At 43.8% G+C, this 24390-nt stretch overlaps 1 protein-coding gene across 1 annotated transcript; it reads left to right on the top strand.

Moving 5' to 3' along the window:
* The first annotated feature begins 126 nt into the window (after positions 1-126).
* Positions 127-20983, top strand: UNC119 (unc-119 lipid binding chaperone). Its single transcript, XM_074844780.1, has 5 exons — positions 127-334; positions 10368-10481; positions 11398-11500; positions 14021-14193; positions 15058-20983. Exons 1-5 carry the CDS (start codon positions 178-180, stop codon positions 15168-15170), a joined length of 660 nt encoding a protein of 219 aa, XP_074700881.1. The 5' UTR covers positions 127-177; the 3' UTR covers positions 15171-20983.
* The last annotated feature ends 3407 nt before the right edge of the window (positions 20984-24390 follow it).

Genomic DNA, 24390 nt, shown 5'->3' with positions numbered 1-24390 from the left:
AGGGGTTTGGCCTGAGCCCCTCGGAGCAGGCAGCGGGGCCGTGCCCCCGCCTCCCCGGTGCTGGGCCGGGCGGGGGGCGGGCCGCGGGGCGGGGATGCCCCTCCCGGTGCGGCGGGGCCGGCGGCGGCGCGCAGCGGGGCCGGGGCCGCTCACACCGGCGGCGGCGGCGGCGGGGCCATGAAGGTGAAGAAGAGCAGCGGGGCCGGGACCGGGGCGGCGGCGGCAGCAGCGGCAGCAGCGGCGGCAGCGGCGGCGGCGAGGACCGAGGAGGAGCTGGGCCGCAAAGCGCTCATCGGGCCCGACGACGTGCTGGGGCTGCAGCGGGTCACCAGCGGTGTGTGCCGGGGGAGGGGGGGGCTGCGACCCGGGGGTGTAGGGGACGTGGGGATCGCGTCCCCTTTGGCGCTGGCGAGGGGGATAAACGCTGGGGGGGGGCGTAGGGGGAGCCGGTCCCCCCTCCCCGGGGGACAAGGAGTGGGGATGCAGTACCGCGGGGGACAGGGGCTGCCCCGCGGATGTGGCAGCCCTGGGGGTCTGGGTGCCACCTCAGGACCAGGGGATACCCTCCCCTACGGGATGCCCAGCCCCTCTGAGGCTCAGGGCTGGGGATGCAGCCCCCCCCATGCCCCCCGGGGTCGAAGGTCGGTGGTCTCCCCATCACCCCTCTCCTGTGTCTGTGCCCCTGCACACAGGGCTGGGCCAGGCTGAGCCCCTAAGCCTGTGCCCACAGCGGTGGGGCTGGGGGGGGGCAGGCTGGGTCCATGGCTGTAGCATGGGGGTGGGGGGGTTTACTGCATCTCCATCCTGCAGCCCCCCAGTTTCCCCTTCCCCAGCACTGCTGGTTTGGAGAGCATCCTCGGGGGACGGCGGGCGCGGGAGCTGGCTGGAGGGTTTGTTGTGCTTGGCAGAGCAGCTCGGTTGGGACCAGGCAGCGGCAGCCGCCTTGGACCTGTCGTGGTTGCAGCACGCCGGGCTGGGAGAAGGCATGTGCCAGTCTGGCTTCAGCAGTGCCAGGGGTGCTCTGCCCCACTGCCCCCCAAAAGGCTTTTTCGCCATCCTGAGACCTTTGTGTCGGTCTCTCTGCGGGCAGCAGGTTGGGCAGGGGGAGAAGACTTGTGGCAGGGAGGAAGGGGGGCTGGCCTGGGTGTCTGGCCATGCTCCTCTTTGCCTTGAAGCGCTTTGCGATGTGGCGTTAGAGCAGGTTTGGTGGCGCAGGCCAGGGCTGTGCGGCATGACGAGCCCTGGAGAGGAAGGATGCGGCTGTGAGTATCGGTGCGTGCAGGCGGCCCCCGTGGGCTGGTGTGTGGTGAGCAGGGTGGAAGGGCAGGAGAAAAGCCCTGCGGGGACTCAGTGTTAGCCCTCAGGAAGGAAGCTCCTCTGAAAGAGGGGCTGCTGATGCTGGGGGGGTTCTTGGGTCCCCTTCTCCCAGCTGAGATGCTCTGCTGGGCTGCAGCAGCGTGATTCACTGCCCAGGCCCAGCAATCCCCTGCCTGTAGCAGGAAGAGCTGTGCAGCAGGCACTGAAGCGTACTGCCAGCGTGCTCGGGGGAGCAGCAGTTAGGTGGTGAATCCAAGCGATGGCCGCATTAAGCACTTTGCATCCTTGCTTTATGGTAGCCTGCGTGTCCCTGCCTTCGGCGGTGCTGTCTGGAGGGGCTGCAGGCACACGGCCACCCCGCACCCTCGCTCCCGGGCTGCGCAGACCTCGCGTGGCATCGCTCTGGCCACTGTGGATGGTGTGTGGCTCTTGGTAAGCACCTGTGTTTCCAGGGTGCAGGGAGGGCCGAGCTGGTCACCCTGGCTTCAGAGCCAGGCTGGGAGCAGAGCTGGTTGTCGTCTGCCTCTTCCAACCATGGGGCATTGCTCTCTGGAGCACAGGGAAGATGTGAAATGCATGAAAATATTTTTCTCCCCTCCTGCTAGCAGACTTGCTGGTACAGGGGTAGCGCAGGGGGTGTAGATGGGTCATGCCAAACAAGAACCAGGCACTGCGATGAGCCGTGGATAATGTCTTCCCATGGGAAGTGCTTGTCTATCCTGCCGGGTACAGGTACACAGTATGTCCATGCATATTGTATCTTATTACCCAGGAATATTTTGCAGCACCCCTTCTCAAGCTCAGTTTTTCACCTGGTGTGTTTAACACAGAGAGGAAAGATACAATAATATTTTTCTGATCTTAACATGTAACGATTATTTGGGGCATTCTGTGGCCTTTACTCATTTCCATGCATGACAGCAGGCTCTTAAAAACAGATTGCCAAAAATACCAACGTGAAACGATTCCAGTCTTCTGCTTCGAGTGGAGGGTGCTGCAGGGAGGAGGAAGGACCAGATTGTGGGAGAGAAGTTCATGGCTACCCCAGCCCCAACCTCTCCCTTGGAGATGCTGAGTTGGGGCAGACACGATGCCCTATTTCACAATTCTGGCTTTGATGGCCAAAGTTGTGGTGCTCCAGACAGTTTGAAGTTGAAAGGGGAGTTGGTGGTGGGGTTGCAGCAGAAATGTCCTGGTGCCCTGGATGGGCTTTGTTGTTCCAGATGCAGTATAATTCATCTTTATCCAAGCTTGTGGGCCAGTAACACAGTAGCTCACGCTGTCGAGGGACTGTGGTTAAGCTGTGTGCTGCCCAGGGACCTGGGGTGGTCTGGACATGTTTTAACATTGCTTCAGCAAATAAAGCCCAGGATATAAACCATGTTAGAGGAGGGCTTGGTGCTGCAGGAACGTGTGTTTTAGAGATGCTTACACCACAAGTAGCCTGTGTGTTTCTGAATGGCCTTCCAGCTTGTGCAGCAAGAGGCAGAACCCCAGCTACTGCACGGAGTACAGCATGGATCCAGTGACAAAAGGGATGGCTGCCTGTGGCAGTGGGGCACCATCCTCACACCTGGCAGGGCCCTTGCAGCCCTGCACGTGCCTGGGGTGTGCTGATCTTGCAGACGCTCTTTTGGAGCCAGGGTTTGCCATCTTACGCTTGCTCTGCCTGCTGCGGAGCTCCTCGGTGCTTCCTGATACGCTGGGCAAATCTGCTCCCCCGTCAGCCCTGGAAGAGCTGGGTCTTGGGGAGCCAAACTGCTGCTTGTGGTTGTTACCTGTTGACCGGGCAGGCTGTTAGCCCTGCTCTGGTGTTTGATGCTTTTGCATCAGAAAGCACAGCTGGGCTTTCTTCTTTCAATAGGTACAGCTGATAAATGACCAAATGTTAAATGTCTCAGGCTGGGAGGGTGGGGATGCAGGATGTGGCTCTGTGGCAAAGCACGCTTACTGCTAAGCCGGAGAAACCCTGTCTGTAACCAGCTAGAAGAGCCAGCTGGCCTCTGCTCTTAATGTGCTTCTAATAAGCTTAAAGGGGGAGTCGTGCAAACTGTCCTGCATATGCTGCGTCCTTTCAATGTTAAATCCTCCAGCAGCTTCAGGGCCATAACATTTCCAGGCATGCTGGGGTCCAGTCTGATGGATCTGGGGTGCTGCCCTGGAGTATCTGGGCCTTTTGGCTGGGCTGGCTCTGGCACTACTCCAGCTGGATTAGGTGTAAGGCGAATGAACCATTTTCTTTGCAATTAGCAAGATTTGTTACTTGCTCACACAACTGCAGTTACAAAAAGAGGAAAAACCTGATTAATTTAGGATTAGCAAAGGAGTGGGTCAGAGCTCAGTTCAAATTGCAGTTAATTACTGAAGCAGCCAGAAGATCGGAGGAGTCTATCTGCAGTTATTGGGATGTGGGTGTCGGCAAATGCCATGTCCTGCCTTCTGGAGCCAGCTGAGGAGTTGGGGCCTGTCATCCATGGCACTGTCCCTCGTGTCTCTGACCATGCTGCATCTCGCAGCTTTGCTGGGTCACGCTGTGCTGCTCCCACGTTAGCTGCGGGGCAAGGCTAATTCAAGCAGAGCTTTAATTTCTTCCTCCATCTTTGGGGTTAGAGTCATCGGTGGTCAGCAGAAAGATGATAGTACAGCCCCCGTAATGCCACCCCCTTTTGCCAGTGTGCAATAGTACCAGGGTTCAAACAGATATGTAACGAAAGGCAAGCTTCAGCCTCGGAGACTGCCCTGCTTATCACAGCTTCAGGCACCTGTACAGCTTGTCTGTAATACTAGCTTAAAGTTTATGTTTTAAGCTTTATTCTAAATCTTATTTTATTTTAGCAAACCAAAGTGTTAAATAATTTATTACGTACTCGGAAATAAATACAAAACAAAACCTAAAAATACGGAACACACACTTAATCATTTCTGAAACTAATCTCTTCCCCAAGCTGTCATTTAAGATTTCTCTGAGACTTCTCATAGCAGCTTTAGCTAAGGGTCAGCTTGGCAGAGGGCTGCCCCGACGGGTCGGTCAGGGCAGACCCTTCGTGGGTGACTTTCATACCAGTTTCCCTGTAGCGTTAATGGGAAGCTGATGTGAGTGAACCAGTCTTCAAAGCCGATCCTGGACCATGACTTTCCTTTCCTTCCCCAATTAATTGGGTAAATGTATTGTATTAGGAGCTCTGATGAGCTGGGGGTGTTTGTGAGGCTAATGAATCACTGTTCTGAGTTGTCCAGGGCTGTGATGTGTAAAAGCATTTTGATATGCTGATTTCTTGTCGCAGAGCGATATCCCAGAGCGGTGTCAAGCTGCTCTCACTGTGACTCCCTTTCCTCGGCAGCACCACATACGTTATGAACCTTTTCAAGGCTTTGTGATAATGTGCAAGTCGAAGTGTTGTGTAGCTGAAGGGTTTTTTTCGTAGTCTCGCAGTACAATATGGACTGTTAAGATTCCCAGGGGCAGCACACATGGTGTGTGTGTAACACAGGGTGCCGGGCTGGCAGATGAGTGGGTTCCTCCTTCTGCCAGTGTTGTGAGTTTGGGCCATCCCTGGTGGAAATGGCAAAGGTAAGAGGAAAACTGTGGCATACGCTGGGGGAGGCAGCCTGGGGGTTTGGGCAGGGCCTGATCGCTTTGGTGTAGCCCTGTGTAAGAGCAAAGTGAGCTGATTTCGTTAACGTTGTGCACGTGGTTTCAGACTTTGAGTGCAACCAGCATGAACAAGGGGACAGGAAAGAGCGTTTGGATGCCTTGGGGATGGGGGAAGAGCAGCTCCATCCTTCCTTAACAAGGCCTGGAGGGCTGTGATCAAATTAATTGTGAGAGGCTGAAGTCTGGAAAGCTGTAGCTAAAAAAAAAAAAAAAAAACGATGAGCAGGCTGCCACAAAAAGCAGAGAGTGATGAGGCGTGCAATAGGACTTGGTGCATAGTGTGGCACGGCACGACACGCTGCGGGTGGGTACATCTTATGGGCTGTGGGCACCTCTGTAAATGTCCCAGCTCAGAGCCTGCTGGCATGGTCCCTCTGCTTCATTCACAATGTTGGTCAGTAAATGTGCTGCTGCACATAAACTCCCCTCAGACTCCTGGTGTGAGATTTTTCCTCAGGGGCATTCAGAGCAGCCTAATTACTGAGCTAGGCAGGGGGGCTGCAGGTGCCTCCCTCCCCGTTTACCCCCACTGTCTTTGCTTATCCTAAACCCGTGGCTTTAGAGATGGAGTGGATCCTGGCTGGCTTAGCGTGTTTCTCTGCCTCTCTCTTTACAGGACTTGAACTGCTGAGGCAGAGGGCAGGTGAAATGGTTTAGTTTTTTTCTTGAATTGAACTCTGGTTGTCTAAGCAGACATATCAGTACTGCTTGAAACTTGCCCTGCCTTCCCCTCGAGGTCTTGCACTCCGTCCTGCGTCACCGCTCTGCAGCTTCACGGGTTCGTGCTATTTTTGTTCGCTTCCTCCTGAGACTCTTCAATCTGATAATCTCCTAATCTCCAGCCCCTAGCAATTCATCTGCAGTTGTCTTTGCTTTATACCTGGCTTATATCTTGGGAGTTGTCTTCAAAATAGCTTCTGACCTTGTTGGCTAATGCCTGTTAAGAAATAGGCCTGCATAGCTACAGGAGCCTTCTCATTCCCCAAATTCTTGTTATTGCCTGTGTTGGGGAGAGATGTCCTGTTACAAATCACTGCTGTTGCATCAGTTTCTTGTACAGCATCCTCCTGATTTGCACCCCTTTTCATGACCAGATTTTGAGTCCTTTCTTACCCCAGGTACACTCTGTTTTCCTCTGTGGGCTGTTAAAGCCTTAAAATAGGAGCTGCCCAATCTGAGCTCAGATGCTTTGATGAGCACTGCAGAAATATCTGTAATGTCTGTGAGAGGGGACACATGCTTCCTCCTGGTTGCAGAGAAGGAGAAGGGATCTTGAAAGGAGCACAAGGAGTGCTAACCCTATTGGCCATGAACTCCTCTTGATAAAATGTGCCTGGTGGAGTGGTCGCAAAGGAAATCTGAAAGTGTAGGATCAACTTTTAGCTTTCTCTGATGAGGATCAAACACCTAATCTCATCCATCGGATAACTGAAATAACAGAAGAGGACAGGAGGAGAAAGTGCCTTCATTAGCTTGCTTTCTGCGTTATCTAGCACTGTATTATCCCACACCTTCTGTGTTCCTTTGTAGCACCAGCTTGCTAAAATACATGGCTGGAAATATGCATCAGGGTTCACAGTGTACCGCTGTTCACGAGAGAATAGGCAGTGCCTGCTGTCTTGTCTAGGCTGTTTTGCTGGTTTCTTTTGCAATCTTGGTTGTTTTGGGGAGGGGAGAAAGGTTTCCTGGATGAGAACTGTCTCTTCTCGGATCGGACAGTGGAGGTACCACCTCAGAACTGTAAACACAGAATGAGCATCCAGAGTTTCTGATAACAAAGGTGGAGACGTGTTAATGAATGCCTTGCTACAGATTGCCGTTTGGGGTATTTTTTGGAATCACTTTTTCATACAAAGGGAATAGGAGAACTCATGAACTCATTGTGTTTGGCTCAGGAAGTCTCGTCACCTCTGCTGCTTCCTGAGACCACCACAATGTTGCTGGTTGTGCTTCCAGACTCTTTCAAAATTATGGTAGGTCTTAAGATAGAAAATGTCTCTAATAGTGGGGAGTTACAGAGCTTCTGGGAAAAGCTGCAGAGGCACCATCAGGAATAGCGATGTGTGAGTGAGAAGTGCTGCTAATACCAGGCTTGGGCAAGTTGCAAGAACTTGCTCTTTGTTTTGAGAACAAGTTCACCTCAGTTGGTGAACTCTTTTCAGGAAGAGTTTGGGTATGGAGGTCTGGGATATAGCGGTTCACTGGGCTTTAGGAAGGAGGAGGAAATGCTCCTCTCTTGTGACCTGTTTTTGCACTACTTAAGGTGGGCACTTGAGGACAAAAGCCAGTCTGTTGGGTTTCCTAAAGCAGCGCAGATGTGTCCATCTCTTGTTCAGAGTGTGGTCTCTGTCAGCCCTGAATCAAGTGAGTACTGAAAGCTTGTTCAGGGAGATTCCATGATTATTTGGTTATTAATGGAGAAACAACACAACCTGCTTCAGGGGAAGTGGAAGAAATGAGAAAATGTTCTGTCCTGAGAGACCAAGCCTACCTTCTTGTAATAATCCACTTCACTCGATGGAAGTTTGAGCTGCCTCATGTCTAACTAAAATAGACATAGATGCTGCCTCCATTCTCCAAATTGTGGTGACGGTGAATTAGGATAATGAAAGCAGATGATACATTTAAGTGCGTCACAGAAGTGTGGGCAACTGGGCCCTACAGTGATTTAAAAATAAGTATGTATGGGATGAGATTAGCAAATCTGACAGTGCTCAGCTAAGCAGAAGTATCTGCCAATTGCCAGCAGCCCATTCCCAATAAGACCTTCCAGTGTAGCTGCGGGCTTCTGTTATGTATAGGGGAAAAAAACAGCATGTGGCTACTTTGATTTTTGAACAGGAATTGCAGCAGGCAAATTTAATACAGGCTGAGAGGAATATATATATATGCTTTCTTTTTTTTTTTTTTTTCCCCCTGCTAGGAGACTGGGCACTGCCAGAGGAGGAAAAAACACTTGATTGCTATACTCTGGCAGCTAATCTTCCCAGATGTCATCTAGTTAGATACAGGCGTGTTGATTTTTTTGTTTTGTTTTGTTTTAAAAAAAAGGTATATTTTCGCTGCAAAAGGAGTTGGAAAATATAGTGCAGGCGTGCAAACATCAATGAACAGGAGCCTAGTGGGGATTCTGCCCGGGGTTTACTCCTCTTCGGTGGCTCTGCTTGGCTCTTCTCTCCTCCAGATGAGTCATGGACACTGTTACTGCAGCAACGCTGCTGCCAAGGAGGGGGATAAAGCTGTTGCCATGGTGCTGGATGGGCAGGAATTTTGCAGGAGGAAAAACACTTAATAATTAACTTGCAGACAAACGGCTTCAGACTTTGCCTGCGTGCTCTAGGGAAGGTGTCCCGGGCTCCCAGGCGACCACCAGCCCGTTCTGGTATAGCCCCTTGCCTTTGTGGAGAGCAGCTGGTCCAAGCGTGGCCGTGGGCCGAGGGAGGCGAAGCCGGGACTGTGGGAAGCTGCGCCTGCTTCTGTCAATTTATGTTTTGCGTGCGGCTGCCTGGAGCCGGGAAGTTGTGGGATGGGTTAAGAATTTGGGCTGGTTGATGTGTTAGAACCTAAAATTATCATGTAATTGCAGGACATCTACCTGAGGATTGCTAAACGTGGGTGCTAAAGGCAAGGGATCAATTTAAATTTCTGTCCCATCTCCTTGGCTACTGTTGGAGTCAGGAATAATATTTTGTGCGGTTCTGAGGCTATTTTGTCTAACAGCAGGTTTGCATTTTCTTCTGGTAGTGAAAAGGTTGAGCTTTTATCTTGTTCTTCTTGATAGTGTGGGTGCTGGTGTTAGTTTTCCTTTGTGCTGTGTTGATAGGAAAGCGACACCTCCCTGCCAAATGCCAGAGATGCTTCAAACACAGTCCTCTCGCTTAAAGCCCATTCCTTTGAGCATTCACCATGTGGTAGTGGTGGTGATGGAGAGCAGTAAAATTGTCCAGAGAGCACGTTTAACACGTCTGTTCCTTGTACCAGTGAGCACCTGGACAGTCCTCCAAGTTAAGGAGATTTGCACAGAACAAGAGGCTCCTGGGAAAGTCCAGGTGCTCGATGTGCAGTTCATGCTCAGCAGCGCCTAGGAGCAACCTTTCCCAGTGCTGACTACGACTGGCTTTATCTCTCACTGCAGAGGGACCTGATTTCTGTAATTACAGATCCCAGCACTAGGGCCTTGCTGCCTGGTAGTCGCAATGCGTGGTGTTTGGGGTGGTGTCTTACCACACCACAGCAATCTTTTCTTAACTCCTTATCTATGGGATGTGCTAACCACTGCCCCAAACCCCCAGCCGTAACGCAGGTCCCTGCTCTGTTATACTGGGGCTGAGCTACGGTTGTAACGGGCAGGTGTGATCTCCGAGTACACTGTGACTTGTTTTCATGTAGTCAGTGAATAAGCCTGAGGTGGATGCATATATTTGAATTTTAGAAATAGGAAAGCACACAGAAACAAGTGATTAACTCAGACTAACAGCAGGAATTAGTAGCTGAGAAAGGGCTTAGAATTATAATGTTAAAGTAGAACCTCCACAAGGAGTCTCCTACACCATGCAGATGCATAATTTCTCAAAAGCTAACCCGGCTTGTATACATACAACATTAGATTTGTCAGGATAAAGTAAGTTATGGGAGCTGCTTTCAATCTGTGCTTCTATTGTGTAGCGACAATGAAGCACTGCTGCTCCTTCCTGAGAGAGGAGGCTGATGCCCAGGCCAGGAGGCTGTCTCGGGGCACAGCGAGGCTGAAGCCAGAAACAAGGACTTTCTCCCAAAGATAGCGGCTCTGGTGGAAGCAGCGAGGGGCTCTGCTCCCAGACTGTTTTCCTAATACAGGGAAAGGCTTCAACACCGTTTTCAGTGCTGAGGAGCAAAAAGTCCTTGCATGGGACAAGCATGGGTGGGGAGAAGAGGCCGTCCTTTGTCTGCAGAGGGCTGGAGATGGGGTGGTGGCACAGGGGAGGACACTCCTGTTCCAGTTAAGTGCAGCCGGCTTAGTGCTCACAAAGCTGCTTAGCGCCTGCATTCTGCCAGAGGGCAGTTTTTAAAGCAGGCAAAGCCTCTTACACTGAAAGGGCTAGGATTTGATGGAGGTGCTGACTATTCTCAATACCCTGAGGGGAAATGGATGCAGAAGGTGCTGGCACAGCGTTGGAAAAAGGTGGTGACCTCTGAGAGCTGGGGGAGCGAAACCTTTTCCCTGTCCTGTCTGAGCAGGGTGGTGTCAGCATTCAGAACTGGGACTGTCATCATAGACACCAGTCCTGGATTAAAAACAGGGTAGTAGTGGAGATGCACTTGGGCTGCTCTCGCTGCTTGTGGTGACCTCCAAAGAACAGCCAGAAACACCTGGTAATTCTGGGCAGCCTTCATTTCAATTTGCTTTCCTCTGCAGATTATTTGTGCACTCCAGAGGAAAATGTTTACAAGATAGACTTCACCAGGTTCAAAATCCGGGACATGGAATCTGGCACAGTCTTGTTTGAAATCACCAAACCAGCAGCTTCAGGTGAGTGCACACACAAAAGTCTGTTTTCATGAACAAACAAACGCTAGTGTCTGCTTCCTTTTGCCATTTCCCACTCCTTTACTCAACGGATTTCTCAAAAATAGGAGATGCTCTCAACTGCAAGAGGGCCAGAGTCCCAGCCTGCAGCACAAATATTATTCAGGTGTCCCTTTGTACCAACACAGTAAACAGAACTCGTTGCTGCTGTATTCTTATGATCGCCATCTGTGATGAGAAAGGACAGATGGATGTTGTAAATGGAAGCAGAGGAGGAGGTCACCGTGTGTTTGTTTCTTGGCTGTTCATCAGCTAGAGTCCCCCTGTACATAGTTTAACTGTTAGTCTAACATCTTTCACTCGGGTGTCAGGAAAATGGTATTTCCAAAAGGAAGAAATGTTGTCAATTGTGCAAATTAGACAAACTGAAAACTTGCATATTTTTTTTTTTCCTTCATAATTTTTAGGTGGTACTTGTAACCATCAAAGTGTTACGTGTTGCCAGTGGTAATAAAAACCCAGGGCAGCTAGTCTTCTCCTGATCAAGGACTCTTAAATCTTCCTCACCTCCCTGCAGGTGAGAGGAAGCTTTCTGTAGCTCATAGATAGCAAATGAGACACGCTAAGGTGAAATGGCTTGTTCAGAGTCACACTGCAATCCTGAATCAGAGGTAGGAGCAGTAAGTCCCTTCAGAAGGTAAGAAGTGTACCAAACCAAAGGACCATCTTGCACTTCCCCATCTCCAAGTGGCCGGTAATGGATGCCTTAGAGAGGATAGGAGGAGGGTAAGCACATCATCAGGCTTTCTCAGAATAGTTTCCTGGCTTGCATGACTCCGCAACGTACGATTGCAAGTATTTTCACTGAGTTTCTGTTTCTCAGACGACTGTGACGGGGCTTTGCTTTGCGCTTTTCCAGAACGTGAACACAATGACAGGAAGGACATTGACCCCAATGCCGGACGGTTTGTACGCTATCAGTTTACCCCAGCTTTTCTTAGACTTCGGCAAGTGGGAGCCACGTAAGTAATTCACAGAATCACAGAATCATCTAGGTTGGAAAGGACCTTGAAGATCATCTAGTCCAACCTTTAACCTAGCATTGGCAGTTTCCAACTACACCATATCCCTCAGTGCTATGTCGACTCTACTCTTAAACACCTCCAGGGATGGGGACTCCCCCCCTGCCCTGGGCAGCCCATTCCAACGCCCAACAACCCCTTCTGGAAAGAAATGCTTCCTAATATCCAGTCTAAACCTTCCCTGGTGCAACTTGAGGCCATTCCCTCTTGTTATCACTCATTACTTGGTTCAAGAGACTCATCCCCCCTCTCTGCACCCTCCTCTCAGGGAGTTGTAGAGGGCCATGAGGTCTCCCCTCAGCCTCCTCTTCTCCAGACTAAACCCCCCCAGTTCCCTCAGCCACTCCCCATCACACCTGTGCTCCAGACCCTGCACCAGCTCCGTTGCCTTTCTCTGGACACACTCGAGTCATTGAATGGCCTTTTTGGGAGCGAGGGGCCCAAAACTGAACCCAGTCATCGAGGTGCGGCCTCACCAGTGCTGAGCACAGGGGTAAGATCCCTTCCCTGTCCCTGCTGGCCATGCTATTGCTGATACAGGCCAGGATGCCATTGGCCTTCTTGGCCACCTGGGCACACTGCTGGCTCCTGTTCAGCCGGCTGGCAAGCAACCCCCCCAGGTCCCTCTCTGACTGGCAGCTCTAATTGCTCCTGTGCTATTTTTTCCAGTACAGGAAACGACTGAAATTTTATGAAAAATGGCTCTTGCTTGTTGATCCTGTCTGGAAGTTGATTTAATAGGGATCTTTTGTAATTGTGGGGATCTCCAAACATTTTTGCTGGATGCCTTGCTATCTCCATCCCTTTAGCTTGTTTATTTACCACAGGAATAGGCATGGGGTTGAAGAGATTAATGCTAAAAGGGGCAAAATAAGGTGGATGGACCGCGCAGATATTACAGATCTTTTCTGTGCATTATAGTTTGTTTGTCAGAGGCTCTGCCAGTTTTGGAAGGTGTGTCTGCAGCCTTCCACGTTGCATTCCCCAAAACCCGTTAATCCATAGATGGATGTGAAATGATGAAGTAATGTTTGTCACTTTAAGTACTAGAATGATCTTTGTGCCTGGTAGTACTGCTTGCATCCCTCAATAAACCACACCAAAACGTGACACCTGAAGTATCTTTCTGTAAAGCTTTAGGCCAAAGTTATTGCTACTGTGACAGAATGTGTTTTTTCTTTAGTAAGACTTAGTAGTAATTACTACTAACCACGCTATTGCTACTAACTTACTATTAACTACAGATTTATCTGCAGTTAAATAGCGTGCATGGGGAGATGCAATTTTTGGCTTGTTTTTCCTCTCCTGGCCCTCCAAAGAGCAGACTGGTGGGCTTCTTTGTCCTTATTGGAGATTTTAGAAGGATATTGGGTGGATACTGGCATGGCAGGTTCTTTATTTTTGTTTTTCTTTACATTCACTTAAGTTTAAATTAGTAGATCTAATCAAGAGCTCTATGCCCATTGCTATTATATCATTAAGTCCATAATAGTATAATCGAGCATCGGTTATAGTTTCCAACACAAATATTTGTTTCAGGTATATAGAAAACAGTAGTTTGGATTCATGCTGGAGTGCAGTTTGATAGATCCTGCCAGCAGCAAATGTGTATTTCACAAGAACTGATGTGCAGTAGCCTTGCTTTAAAAAAAAAAATAGTCATTTTCAAGAGCTTGATTAAAGTTCAGCATTTGGATACGATGCAAAAGAATTAAAATTTGTTGTCAGAGAATTTATTTAGAGCAAGGCTGCACGTTACCACTTCCTGCTAATCCTAAAGATGTGCACCATTTAGATTTTGTTTTGGAAGAAAAGTTAGTTATGCATCAATTATCACCTCTTTGGCCACTATTTGATTAAAATACCCAACTTTTGATTTGTGCCAAACCAGTAACGGTGTCTTCCTGGCTTACTCATAGTGTTTCGTGTGTAACTAATACCTATCTTTCTCCAAGAGGTCATGCTTCTTAGTAAGAGAAACTTGAATATAGTGCTGGCTGAAACTTGTCCTCCTTTACTACTTACAAAGCAGGAACAGAAGAAAGACCATTTTCTGGAGATCTGGCTTTTTTTTTTTTAATATCTGCCAGAAGAATCAAAATAACTCATATAAAACTTCAAAGCAATAAGGAGTTTCTAGTGAGTGATCTCGTGAAGTGCCTATCCAGTAGAGTTGGAGGGATCTTTCCTTCACTGAAGATGAGTTTGAGATTGTAAAATTGTCTCGCGTGTCTCTTTTTTTTAATAAAAAGAATCAAAATATTGTATAATCTATTGTTTGTAATGCTATGTTGTGTCCCTGTAGCATGCTTTAAGAAAAAGAGGAAACAATAATTTGGTTAGTACCATTGATTTATATTTTTGGCTTTTTTTAGAAGAGCTCTCTTCTACCTTTCAGGAGTGGGTGAAAAATCTTATTTAAGGAAGAAAGCTCATTTCAATCTTATCCTTCTTTTTCAGGGTGGAATTCACAGTAGGGGACAAACCCATTAATAACTTCCGCATGATTGAGAGGCACTACTTCCGGGACCAATTGCTCAAGAGTTTTGATTTTGAATTTGGGTTCTGTATCCCTAGCAGTAAAAATACTTGTGAGCACATCTATGAATTCCCACAGCTCTCTGAGGATCTCAGTAAGCTCTCTTTAATTACTGGGTTACCACATAGTGATGTTAATCTAAGGTGTTTTGAGGAAACCCTTTCTTAAAAGCTGTCTGTAGAAAGAGGGTAGGGTAGAGTACTTCCAGGTAGTTTTGTATCTGTGTTAATACAGATTTTATTTTCTAGTAGCATGTATCTTATCACCCATGTGACTTTTTTTTTTTTTTTTTTTAAATTCATAAAAGGGAAGCTTCAGTGTCAGGGAGAAAAAAAGATAATGGTGTTATAAACCTGCCAGAAAACTAGAATTAAAAAGATGTCCAGTAGGTGGGTGACTTAAATGTTATGTTCTGTTTGATGTGCTATATTGATAGCTTGAGAGGTTTTAGTTTTAGTATGAACATAACTTTTATTTTCTCTCCTCTCTCCCAAAATGCAGTAGCATGAGTAATAAATCTGTGTGATCTTATATTCTTTGCAACACCTAATGATGTATGTCAGCACTAATATTGCAGTCTGGAAAATAGTGATGCACTGGTGCTTACTTATTTTCACACAGAACAAATTTATTTTGAGTTTGCTGTTTTATCACTTTTTTTAAAACAAAAAAACCCAACCCAAACCCCAGGCTCTAGTGTGATGTTGTTCTGAGGTTAGGTAGAGCACTTACACTTTGTATGGTGCCTTAACAGATTTCGATTACGTTTGAATTCTTTAAAAGATCCTGTCAACGAATGGTTTGGGTGGGTTCCTGTTTTGGTTTTTCACTTGAGAGTTTGCTGCTATTTGAGCAATGCTATTAAATATAACTGAAACCCAGCGCAGAGCCTTGCCTCGGTAGGGCTTCTGTGTAACATGATTAATTTTTTTTTTTTTTTCCTATTTTCCCCCTGCAGTTCGAGAGATGATCCTTCATCCATACGAGACACAGTCGGACAGTTTCTACTTTGTAGACAACAAGCTCGTGATGCACAACAAGGCAGATTATTCATACAGTGGAGGACCTTGAGCACAGGATGGACAGCCAACCTGCGCTGGCCTTCCCTTTCCTATCGAAGTCGTCAGGGATACCAACACCTTCAGTTCCGTTGCCTACAATGTCAACTGGACAAGGATCCACAAACCAAGGACTCTTTGCCACAGTAGGAGTTTCATGACTAAATTTGCCAGTCTCATCTTTCCTGAGCTTTGAAGCAGACCCAATTCTTCAGAACTTTAAGCGGTTCTACAATGCTAAATGATCTTTGGATACCACTTCCCTAAGTTCTTTAAGTGTCTGCTTTGAAAATGGCCTTGTGGGACCTGGGAGATTTTGCCCTAATTCTGAGGATTTGTGTTCTTGCCCTCAAGTATCTTTTAGGACGTGATTGCTTTCTCAAAGAATGTAATCTGAGAAACCACGTGGGTTTGATGGATGCAAATGCAGAGTTTTGTTTATTTGTTTCTCGTTGTGAATGCTTCAAAGGTATGGCCAATTTAACTTGCACATCCAGTTGAAAATGTCGAACGTAACATCTTACAAAAGCAAGTTTCATCTTTAGTTCTGTAAATAAGTATCTCATCCTTTAGTTTTGTTCCTCCTATGTTATAATCTGTTTAATCTTGGAAACACTGAAACTCACAATGAAGAGCAGTAGTTCAATGACAGAGCTGTTTTTAATTGGGTACTGTCCTTTTACATTTCAGATGAAGGCAAAATAGCATTGAGGGTCTGTGAACCTCCGTAAGTGTTTTCCATTCATTTCAGTTTTTGCAAACCGATTGCAGAATAATCAGGAAAAATTGAAGTATTTTAGCATTGCTTAACATATTTACATAGCTAACATTTCAGCCTATTCATGCTGTATGTTTTCGATGTCTATTTTCTTTCATCTCTGCTCAATACTAAGATAAGGGCTTCAGCACTGCTTGTTAGAGCAATGCTTTCATTTGTCTAGGGCAGTTGGGGAGTGTGGAATTTTCAATTTTCCATTTGTATCTGAATTTGAAGAGTGTTATGACAGTGTTCCCCTTTGTTAAAAATGTTTCTCATTGGATATTAATACAGGTGAGACAGTGAGTCTAATAATGTAGGACTTCAAGGCACAGCAAAAATTCAGCAAGAGCACTCTCTTCACACTGTAAGAAGTTCAAGACCAATTTTGCCCAAGTTTCTCAGCGTGCGCTTCTTGGAAAGATAGAAGTGCAGAGACATACCAACATCAAAAGGGTAAACTAGTGTATGCAAAACAAAACCTGAGGAGGCTGTGTGGGGTAGCCTGTTGTCATGAAACCCTTACTCTAAAGGTCAGTTCACTGATACTTTAAAAAAATAAAAGGCAGTTGCAGTCTGTAGATATTTCTATAAATACTTGATGTCTCCATGTCTAATTCTGTGAGTTTAAGTGGAACATTATATGTTAGCCTCAGATAGGTGTGATTGTAATAATTTTTATAAAATACCATTTCCAGTCATGATTAACATCTTTCTAGTCACAGCCGAAGTCAAACAGAACTACAAATGGTTCCAAACGTAGCCATCTGCCTAAGAACAGGGAGGTTTTTGTGCTCTTATTGGGGTTGTGATCACTATTAAATGTGTTACCATTTGTGTTTGGCTTGGCTTGCTTTACTTCTGAAAAAGGATTCAGTTTTCTAAAGAAAATGCAGTGAGGTTAGGTTACAGCACAGATTTTTTAATTCAGATTGATAGCTAAGAAAGTACTTAAAGTTTGCTGATTTTACACAACTAGTATCTTGTAGTAATTATTATCACAATGAGACTTGTATTTATCACTATTTTTTGATTCTAGTGTATTAAATGACACAATTAGCCTACGGCTGACCTGTCTGTTTGAGAGTTACAGAGAATTTCCTCATTATTTGTACAATGCTTTGTGCTACTGATCATTAAGTTTTATAGCACAATAATTACTAAAGGTGAAAATAGTTTCAAAATGTCTAGGTCTTCCCCTCCACACCCCCCCCCCCCCCTTTTTTTTTTTTTTTTAATCAGAGCTGTTAAACTATCTATATATTCAGTGACATTTTGCAGGTTCAAGTATTTATGAATTTTGTTCCAACTCTTGAAGGAGAAATTATACTGATTTGAAGACAGAAGAGAGTGTGTGTGTGTGTGTTTATAACTAGCACCCTATACAGGTTTTTTGGGGGTATGTTTCAACTCTCACCTGCTGTTCATAATAATCACTTCTGCGCATAAGATTTTTAAAAGATTTCTAGCAATGGTGCTTGCCCAGAATTGCCAGTCATACGTTTCAAACAGATGGGTGTTTCAAAGTTTCAAAAATCTTGTTATATTTTGGTGAGAGCACTTTGGTGCAGACTTTTGGGTTATGATACTGAGGCTTCTCTCTGTATAGCATATCATTGTCTACTGATCTGAAATAGTCATGTTCTGCTCCTTTTTTTATGCTACCTCCTTCTAAGATTTTGAACTTCAACTCCAAAAGTAATTCCATAAAAATATTACTGTAATCAATGAAAACTTGAGTGGTAGACATACCCCTGTCAAAAAGAACCTAGAGAAAGCTACCTTGTTCCCAACAGTGCAGTATGTTGTCGAATGGACTTTCTGACACTCTGCATTTTATGGTAGGTTTGAGGTTAAATCTAAGAGGATGAACTATCTGCTACTGATCTCCTGAATTCTGCTAGCTGTTCTGATAATTGAGATTCTATGGGTAATAATTTCAGGCTAACAGAAAATTTAGTGTGAATCACATAGGAGATATTTTATTTAGTGAATTTGTTGTCTTCTATTATTAGGAATATTTTAAAACAGAAACAAATATTGGACCTTTCAATAAAATAAATTTCAACCTGTTTTAGCTTTTCAGTTTGCTACAAATAACAAGTTCTGCTTCTTAAACCAAGGCAAAGAACTAAAGTTTCTGTGGGAAGTGTAATGAAGGTGCTTTTTTCTGTATTCCACTGCAACAGTTATCAGTGTTACCTCTCTGTTTTACTTGGAAACAGGTTGTTTGCATCTCTTTAAGGTCATCTACATCCACAACATTTACAAACGCGTGGGAATTGCTGCCCAAGGGAGAGGTTCCATTCCTTTTCTACCTGTTTATGCAGTAGTATAATGTGTGGTGTTGACACGAGACGTTATACCGATGCAAATAAACAGCACTAGAAGAGTCTGTCTTCAAAAACTTTTGCAGTACAGTTGGAACTGCAATTCCAACTTCTGTCCTTGTTTTGCATTAAAACTATGTGCAAAATTTAATGTTAAAGACCACGCTTTGTACAGCACTGAAGAACTTCTACTTTCGTCTGAAAGGGAGCCAAGAGCTCTCAGGTCAGTTGTAAAATGAAACCCACATTTTTTTCTCCTTAAATTGGCAGCTGATTCTTATTATAAACCAGTTGAAAATCAAATCTTAACAGCATTGTTCACCGACTAGTTAATATTTTGTATTTTAATATTAATCATTATTGGGTTTACTTTGGCAGTTCATCTACAAAATCACCAAATATTTGCTCTGGAAAAATAATTCTTGTAATTTTTTTCTTTGGTCTCATTTTAAAAATTATTTTAAGTAGCACTACAGCTCTGTGTTAACGAGACAGTCTGGAATTTCGGGATCTAACTTTCTGAAAGTGAAAGAAAATATCGAAAAGCTAACCCAGATTATCTGCTAATAATGACTAGCTGTTTCCTGTCAGAAGACAGGATTATATGTGTACTTTACAGGGTGAATTATGCTTGGAAAAAGAAACTAAGTCTCTGTGAGTGCTAATATTGACATAATTTTTCTGAGACACGCATTCTTTCGCTTATTCAGTCTTGGATTCCTTTAAACTTCCAGGTTTTTTAAAGAAAGCAACAGTAATACATTTGTGGTTAACTGCCATGCTTCATGGTCTAATAATTCACAGACTTTAGTGGCAGAAAGAGTTTAGTTTTTAAATTAACACATCAAGTATAAGTATGATTTAAATTCTAGAAACTTTGTTCTCAGATCAGTGGCAAAAGCCAGAATTGTTTCTGTGAATGTATCCTTTATGCAGTGACATTTATGAAATAACTGAATAATCCACTCTTCCTGACTCAGAAGACTTTTTTTTTTTTTTCTTTTTCAATGTAGAAAGTCTCTTCAGGTTTGAAAGCAATGTGTTGGGGTTTAGTTCTTACTCATAATCTTCTCTCTGTCTTGTTTTTGAGCAGGTCAGTAAGAACTGTATTTGCCACCTCTGTCCTCCATTTGAGTTTCATTTCAAAAACTTGTGTAGCGTGTCAAAGCAGTGGTTGTGTGTGAAACACTGCAGGCTACCGAGTTTCGAATTCCTTCATTTTGAGCATACAGACTATTAAAGTATATTGAGAAACAGTGCTATGTGTTGACCCACAAAACCTAAATTCCAATCTTCACGACAAAAATTGAAGGGAACTCTTACTCATGCAAAGATTGTTTGGGGACTGTTTAAGGTAAGAAGATGCTAATATCCAACTCTTGGGCTTAATAAGTATTATAAAAATGTTCTATTAGTTATTCATAACCTGAAAAAATATGCTTAACAGCTCAATTTTAATTAGATCTGGTTAGGAATGAAACTATAGAGATTATTGCTATCCCTTGTGGGGTGGGAAGAGCAACTAGAGCTGTATGTACTGCACAAAAGCTAGACACGTTTACATGTGTTGACTTTAGTGGTAAAAGTTATATTTGGGAACAAATGAGGGAGAGGGACAAAGACAGGAAAAGGAGTGAATGTCAGCTAACTGGAACCAAGAGCTTTAAGGCCATGATAAGCGTAAATGCTTTTTCTCTTGAATTTGAGATAGCTGGTAGCTTCTGGTTCTCTTCTATACCCCCCGCACAAGCGCTACCTAAGTTTATACAAATGTTTCACTATTACTCAGATATTAAGTCTCATTGGCAGTTCATATCATTTTCTAAACATGAAAATAGATTTGAAGAGTGTGAAACTCTAGGCCTCAAGTTGCAGCTGAGGTGTTTTCTAAATCAGAGGGCAGGCTGACTAAGGGGTGAGGTTGTGTGTTTGTGTCTCTGTTCCCAAGCTGTAGTTAACTGCCTCCCTAGAACCACTGTGTTAATGCCTACTGTGATGTCTGCTTGTATCTTACTGCTACACTGAGAAAACCTGTTTGAATGTGACATTGACTTTTTTGCATAGGATCAGAATTGTCTGTATTAAAATGTATTTATAAAAAAATATATTTTTTGTGGAAGGAAAGTAGGATTCTAGTTAATAAACCATTGGGAAAATGTTAGAAACATTTTTACCAAGTTCATTTATAATTCTTTGTATCTTGTTAGTTACCTGATTTGTTTCCTATAAGAACATCCACTGTGGCCCGTTTAGTGGCAATGCAATGCACTGTCATGCAGAGAATCTGGTTTTCAGAAAACTGGGAGTCTTTTGTTTCCTTTTGGGACAGTTGGAAACCGAGTAGGTTGCCAGGAGGAAAAAGAGCCTTGGCACCGAATCCACTTCTGTGGCTTTGGCTTCAGTAACTAGTCTGCTTGACTTGTTCGCAGATAGATAAGTAGCGAGAGCAAAGATTGAGACTTCAGGATAAAGAAAATTAGATGCTACAATTTAGTCTTCCTGTAGGAGGAGGAGAGTATTAAAATTAATTTATACAAGGGTTAAATAGGGAGTACACTTGCTTAAAACTATTAATATTGGCAGCGTAGTCATAAATGTGCATACTAGGGAATATGCTTGACTTTCTCCATTACCTCAGAAATGGTTGAAAACACGTCACTTTCATTAGCAAGTGTTTCTTCTCCTGTAACAAATTGCAAAATGTAAAAAAACTAAATAAATTATTGATCCTAGAAATGAGGGTGATTGTCTATTTTATTTAAATATTTATATAAGCGCATGAAAAACATTCAAATTTTCATTTTGGATGCCTTTCATCGATATTTGATCTCCAGTTTTGTGCAAATTTATGTAACTAGCTTCACTTTCTGCTGATTGTAGACTAAGCAACGCACACGTAAAAACTCTGGTGGTTTGCGTAGTTACATGACTGAAATGATTACATCGAAAGTGTTTAAGTGGGATTCAGCTTTCTGATTGGTGCAACTATCTCGGGGCATCCTTGAAAACAAATTATTTTCAAAGCACATTAACAGAACTTTGGAGTTCCACAGATCTAGTTATGCACCAGGCTGTGCTTCTGAAAAATCTGCTGGCTGCATTACGGAGAACCAATTTTTGAAATTAATGTGACACCTGCAATTGCCATCTCTGCCATATTGACTAAAACGGAAACATCTGCTCAGACTGAAGTGAGTTGTATTGGGGTAATTCCATCTTGATGTTTTTGATATTTTCGTAAAAAAATTCCTGGGAATATCTCTGTATTTCTCTGTGAAGCAGAACACCCTACCTACTCTCAGAGGAAAAACAGGTATAATGTTTTTGTTTGAAAGTATCTGCTGTAACTCATTTTGATTCCTCAGAATTTCTGGCAGAACCACTGTTGTGTACTGGAACTTGCAGAAGAAATTTATTTACACATTTATTAATTTTGGACTATTACTTGGAGCAGCGTGAAATACCAGCACCGAGTTCTACAACAAGGTGATGACCTGAGCACAGGTTTGTGATGTGACTATTGTTCAGCTATCGCTCATCTGAAGTCTGTGATGAGGATATACTCAAAGTCTGACATCAGTTCTCTTACAGGCTCTTCTAAATCAGAGGGTAGTTTCTGGTTTTGCCTGTACAGGTTCTCTGTGGTTAGATGCTCTCTTCTGATTAAGCTTACTCTTGGAATTACCTGAACAACTGGAAGCATCAGGTCTATTTTCTTAGAATTCTTGAAAGGACTAGATGCTGATTTCACTGAATACCTAAACAGAAGAGATAGCAAAATCAGTACTAATAACACTAATAAAGCAGGTTGAACAGTCTCTCTGATTTTGGTGCTCAAGAATAATTACTGGTTGAAAAACTTCTGAGGTTGAAAAGAAGCTTTAAAAAAAATGATCCAAATTTTATTCAATAGAAAATTTCCCCGTGTTAAATGTTTGCCAAAAATATACTGCATTACCAATGCTTTTTTTTTTTTTCTTCTTCCCTTAGCCAGCATGTCAGTCTCATTTATTAATAAATATGCCTAATCATCCTGGAGATGTTCTGTACCTCTCCTCAGATTCTTATTTCTTATGACATTTGTCAGCTGCTTAGCTCTTGTGGCAAATCTTGTGTTCGCACCATGCTTCTAATTCTTTTGTCATTGTTCAAGGGCATTCATCTATCTGTGACTTGCATTCCCTCAACATTTCTTAACTGTAGTAAGAACATTTCTCAATGATCTACTATTCCAAGTTTCCCGATGTATATGTTGAAGACAACGTATCTTATTTTTAAAGAAAATTTTAGAGATTACAGAAGTCTATCACTGCATGCTAGGATAAAACAAAGGTATTTATTCTACCTACAAAAAGGAGTAATTGCTTGACAGAGATAATTTTTTTCCTTAATCAGTGCTGTACAAAAACTTAAAATAGGAGGTGAAATCATGCAGGATAATGTATTTTAATTAAAACTACAAAGAGAATTTGGGTAGGTCGAGCATAATTGCAGTTGGATGATTCCCAGCTATTATTTTGAAAACTGACATGGGACCTTAAATAACAAAGGCCTGTTTTATTTAATAATAATTTAATTATTCTAGTAGAGGGCGTAAACCATGTTAATGAAGCTTGCATATGAAAGTAATTTGTAGCAAGAAATAAAAACAGGCAGGGAAGCTACGAACAGCAATATAGAAAACGTGTAATGAAATTTACTTTACGAAAGGAAGTTAACCCAAATGGGAGAGAAAAGTTCTAAACACTTTCAGTTCTTCCTTTCCCACTGAATGACAGAATGAATCAGAAGAGGGGAACAGCAAACTGGATATTTCATAATCTTTATAGTCTGGCTCTAAAGAGTAAAAAATTATTCCAGATGACAAATTATTGGAATATGCTGGTTTTACCTTATTTACTGGAACAGTTATACACACACTTGTACTTCTTGTGCTTGGCTGGCTATAGAAATGTACGTAGCTCTTGTTTTTTCAGTAAAGGCGAAAACTGAAGTAGCAAAACTTGGTCAAAGGAAAACGTCCTGCAGGTACAGGTAAAGCTTTCAGTAAAATATCAAACTGTTACGTTTATGTGTCACTTGCTAGTCCTGTGTGTGCTGTACAGGGTATGCAGCCAAGGAATGGGCGTACAAAGCATCTTTTGAGCAGTGGTGCACACACCTCATTTCAGCTATGAAAGGTGCTACATGGCACCAGACCCAAAAGCTACCTAGAACCTATTTTAATAAAAAAAAAAAACCCACCAAAACTCAACCCCAAAACATTTTCTTTATGAATGTTGTTGTGAAAGGTATGGCATACCACAGTTATTGTGAATGTTACTCTGTTCACTGTCATTCAACTAGTTTTGAAAATCATGTTTTTATTTCCCAAATGCAAACCTTACCACCCTTATATATAATTAAGTGTTTAATTAAACCTGCTGACTGCTTTGATGTCTGTACAGTTTCATAAACCAGGAGAACAGAGGGTACACTATATCCCCTAAAATTAAAGCATGCATGGAGACCTGATTATAAGTTCAGAGGAAACAAAACTTTCTGCCCCAGACATACCAAGTCTCTTTAGCACGGAGTTGTCGTGTACCTTTTGAAGACGTTCCTCCACTGGAGTTCATCAGCTGGCATTTGTCATAAACTAAATTTGAAATAACAGTCCAGAAGCGTTATTTGCAGCTGACAAATACACACATACACTTCCTGTGGCCATCTGGCAAGAGGCGCTTGCAGGAAACACAAGCACAAGTGTCACCACTTAGAGAACTTTAAAGACTATTATTTCAGCTAACATTCAAATTTCTTTAAGATAAGTTAAAGTGAGAAAGAGAATTTCCAGCCAAAGCAAAAGCTTGCACAAAACCACTGCAGTTTATCTCCTTAGATTAACTATTTGGTACAAAATATTTTTCCATAGGTTTTAGGTTTGGGGTTGATTTTTTTGATGTTCTAAAGTCACAGAGTTAAAGGTACATATAATAAATGCCTTAAGTAATCATTTAAGCCTGGTGCCTCAGACAGGCACAAACATGCTGCGCTTATTCATGTGGTTGAAATTAAATTCCTCAGTAGCTGCCTGATGGGTGAGATCTTAAATTCTTTGTTCATCTAAATCATGTAAATTCCCTTCTCTAGTGTTTTTTTGCTAC

This window comes from Strix aluco, chromosome 19 (genome assembly GCF_031877795.1).
Source record: "Strix aluco isolate bStrAlu1 chromosome 19, bStrAlu1.hap1, whole genome shotgun sequence".
In the NCBI taxonomy this organism is placed as follows: Eukaryota; Metazoa; Chordata; class Aves; order Strigiformes; family Strigidae; genus Strix; species Strix aluco.
This window is presented reverse-complemented; position numbering and strand designations above follow the sequence as displayed.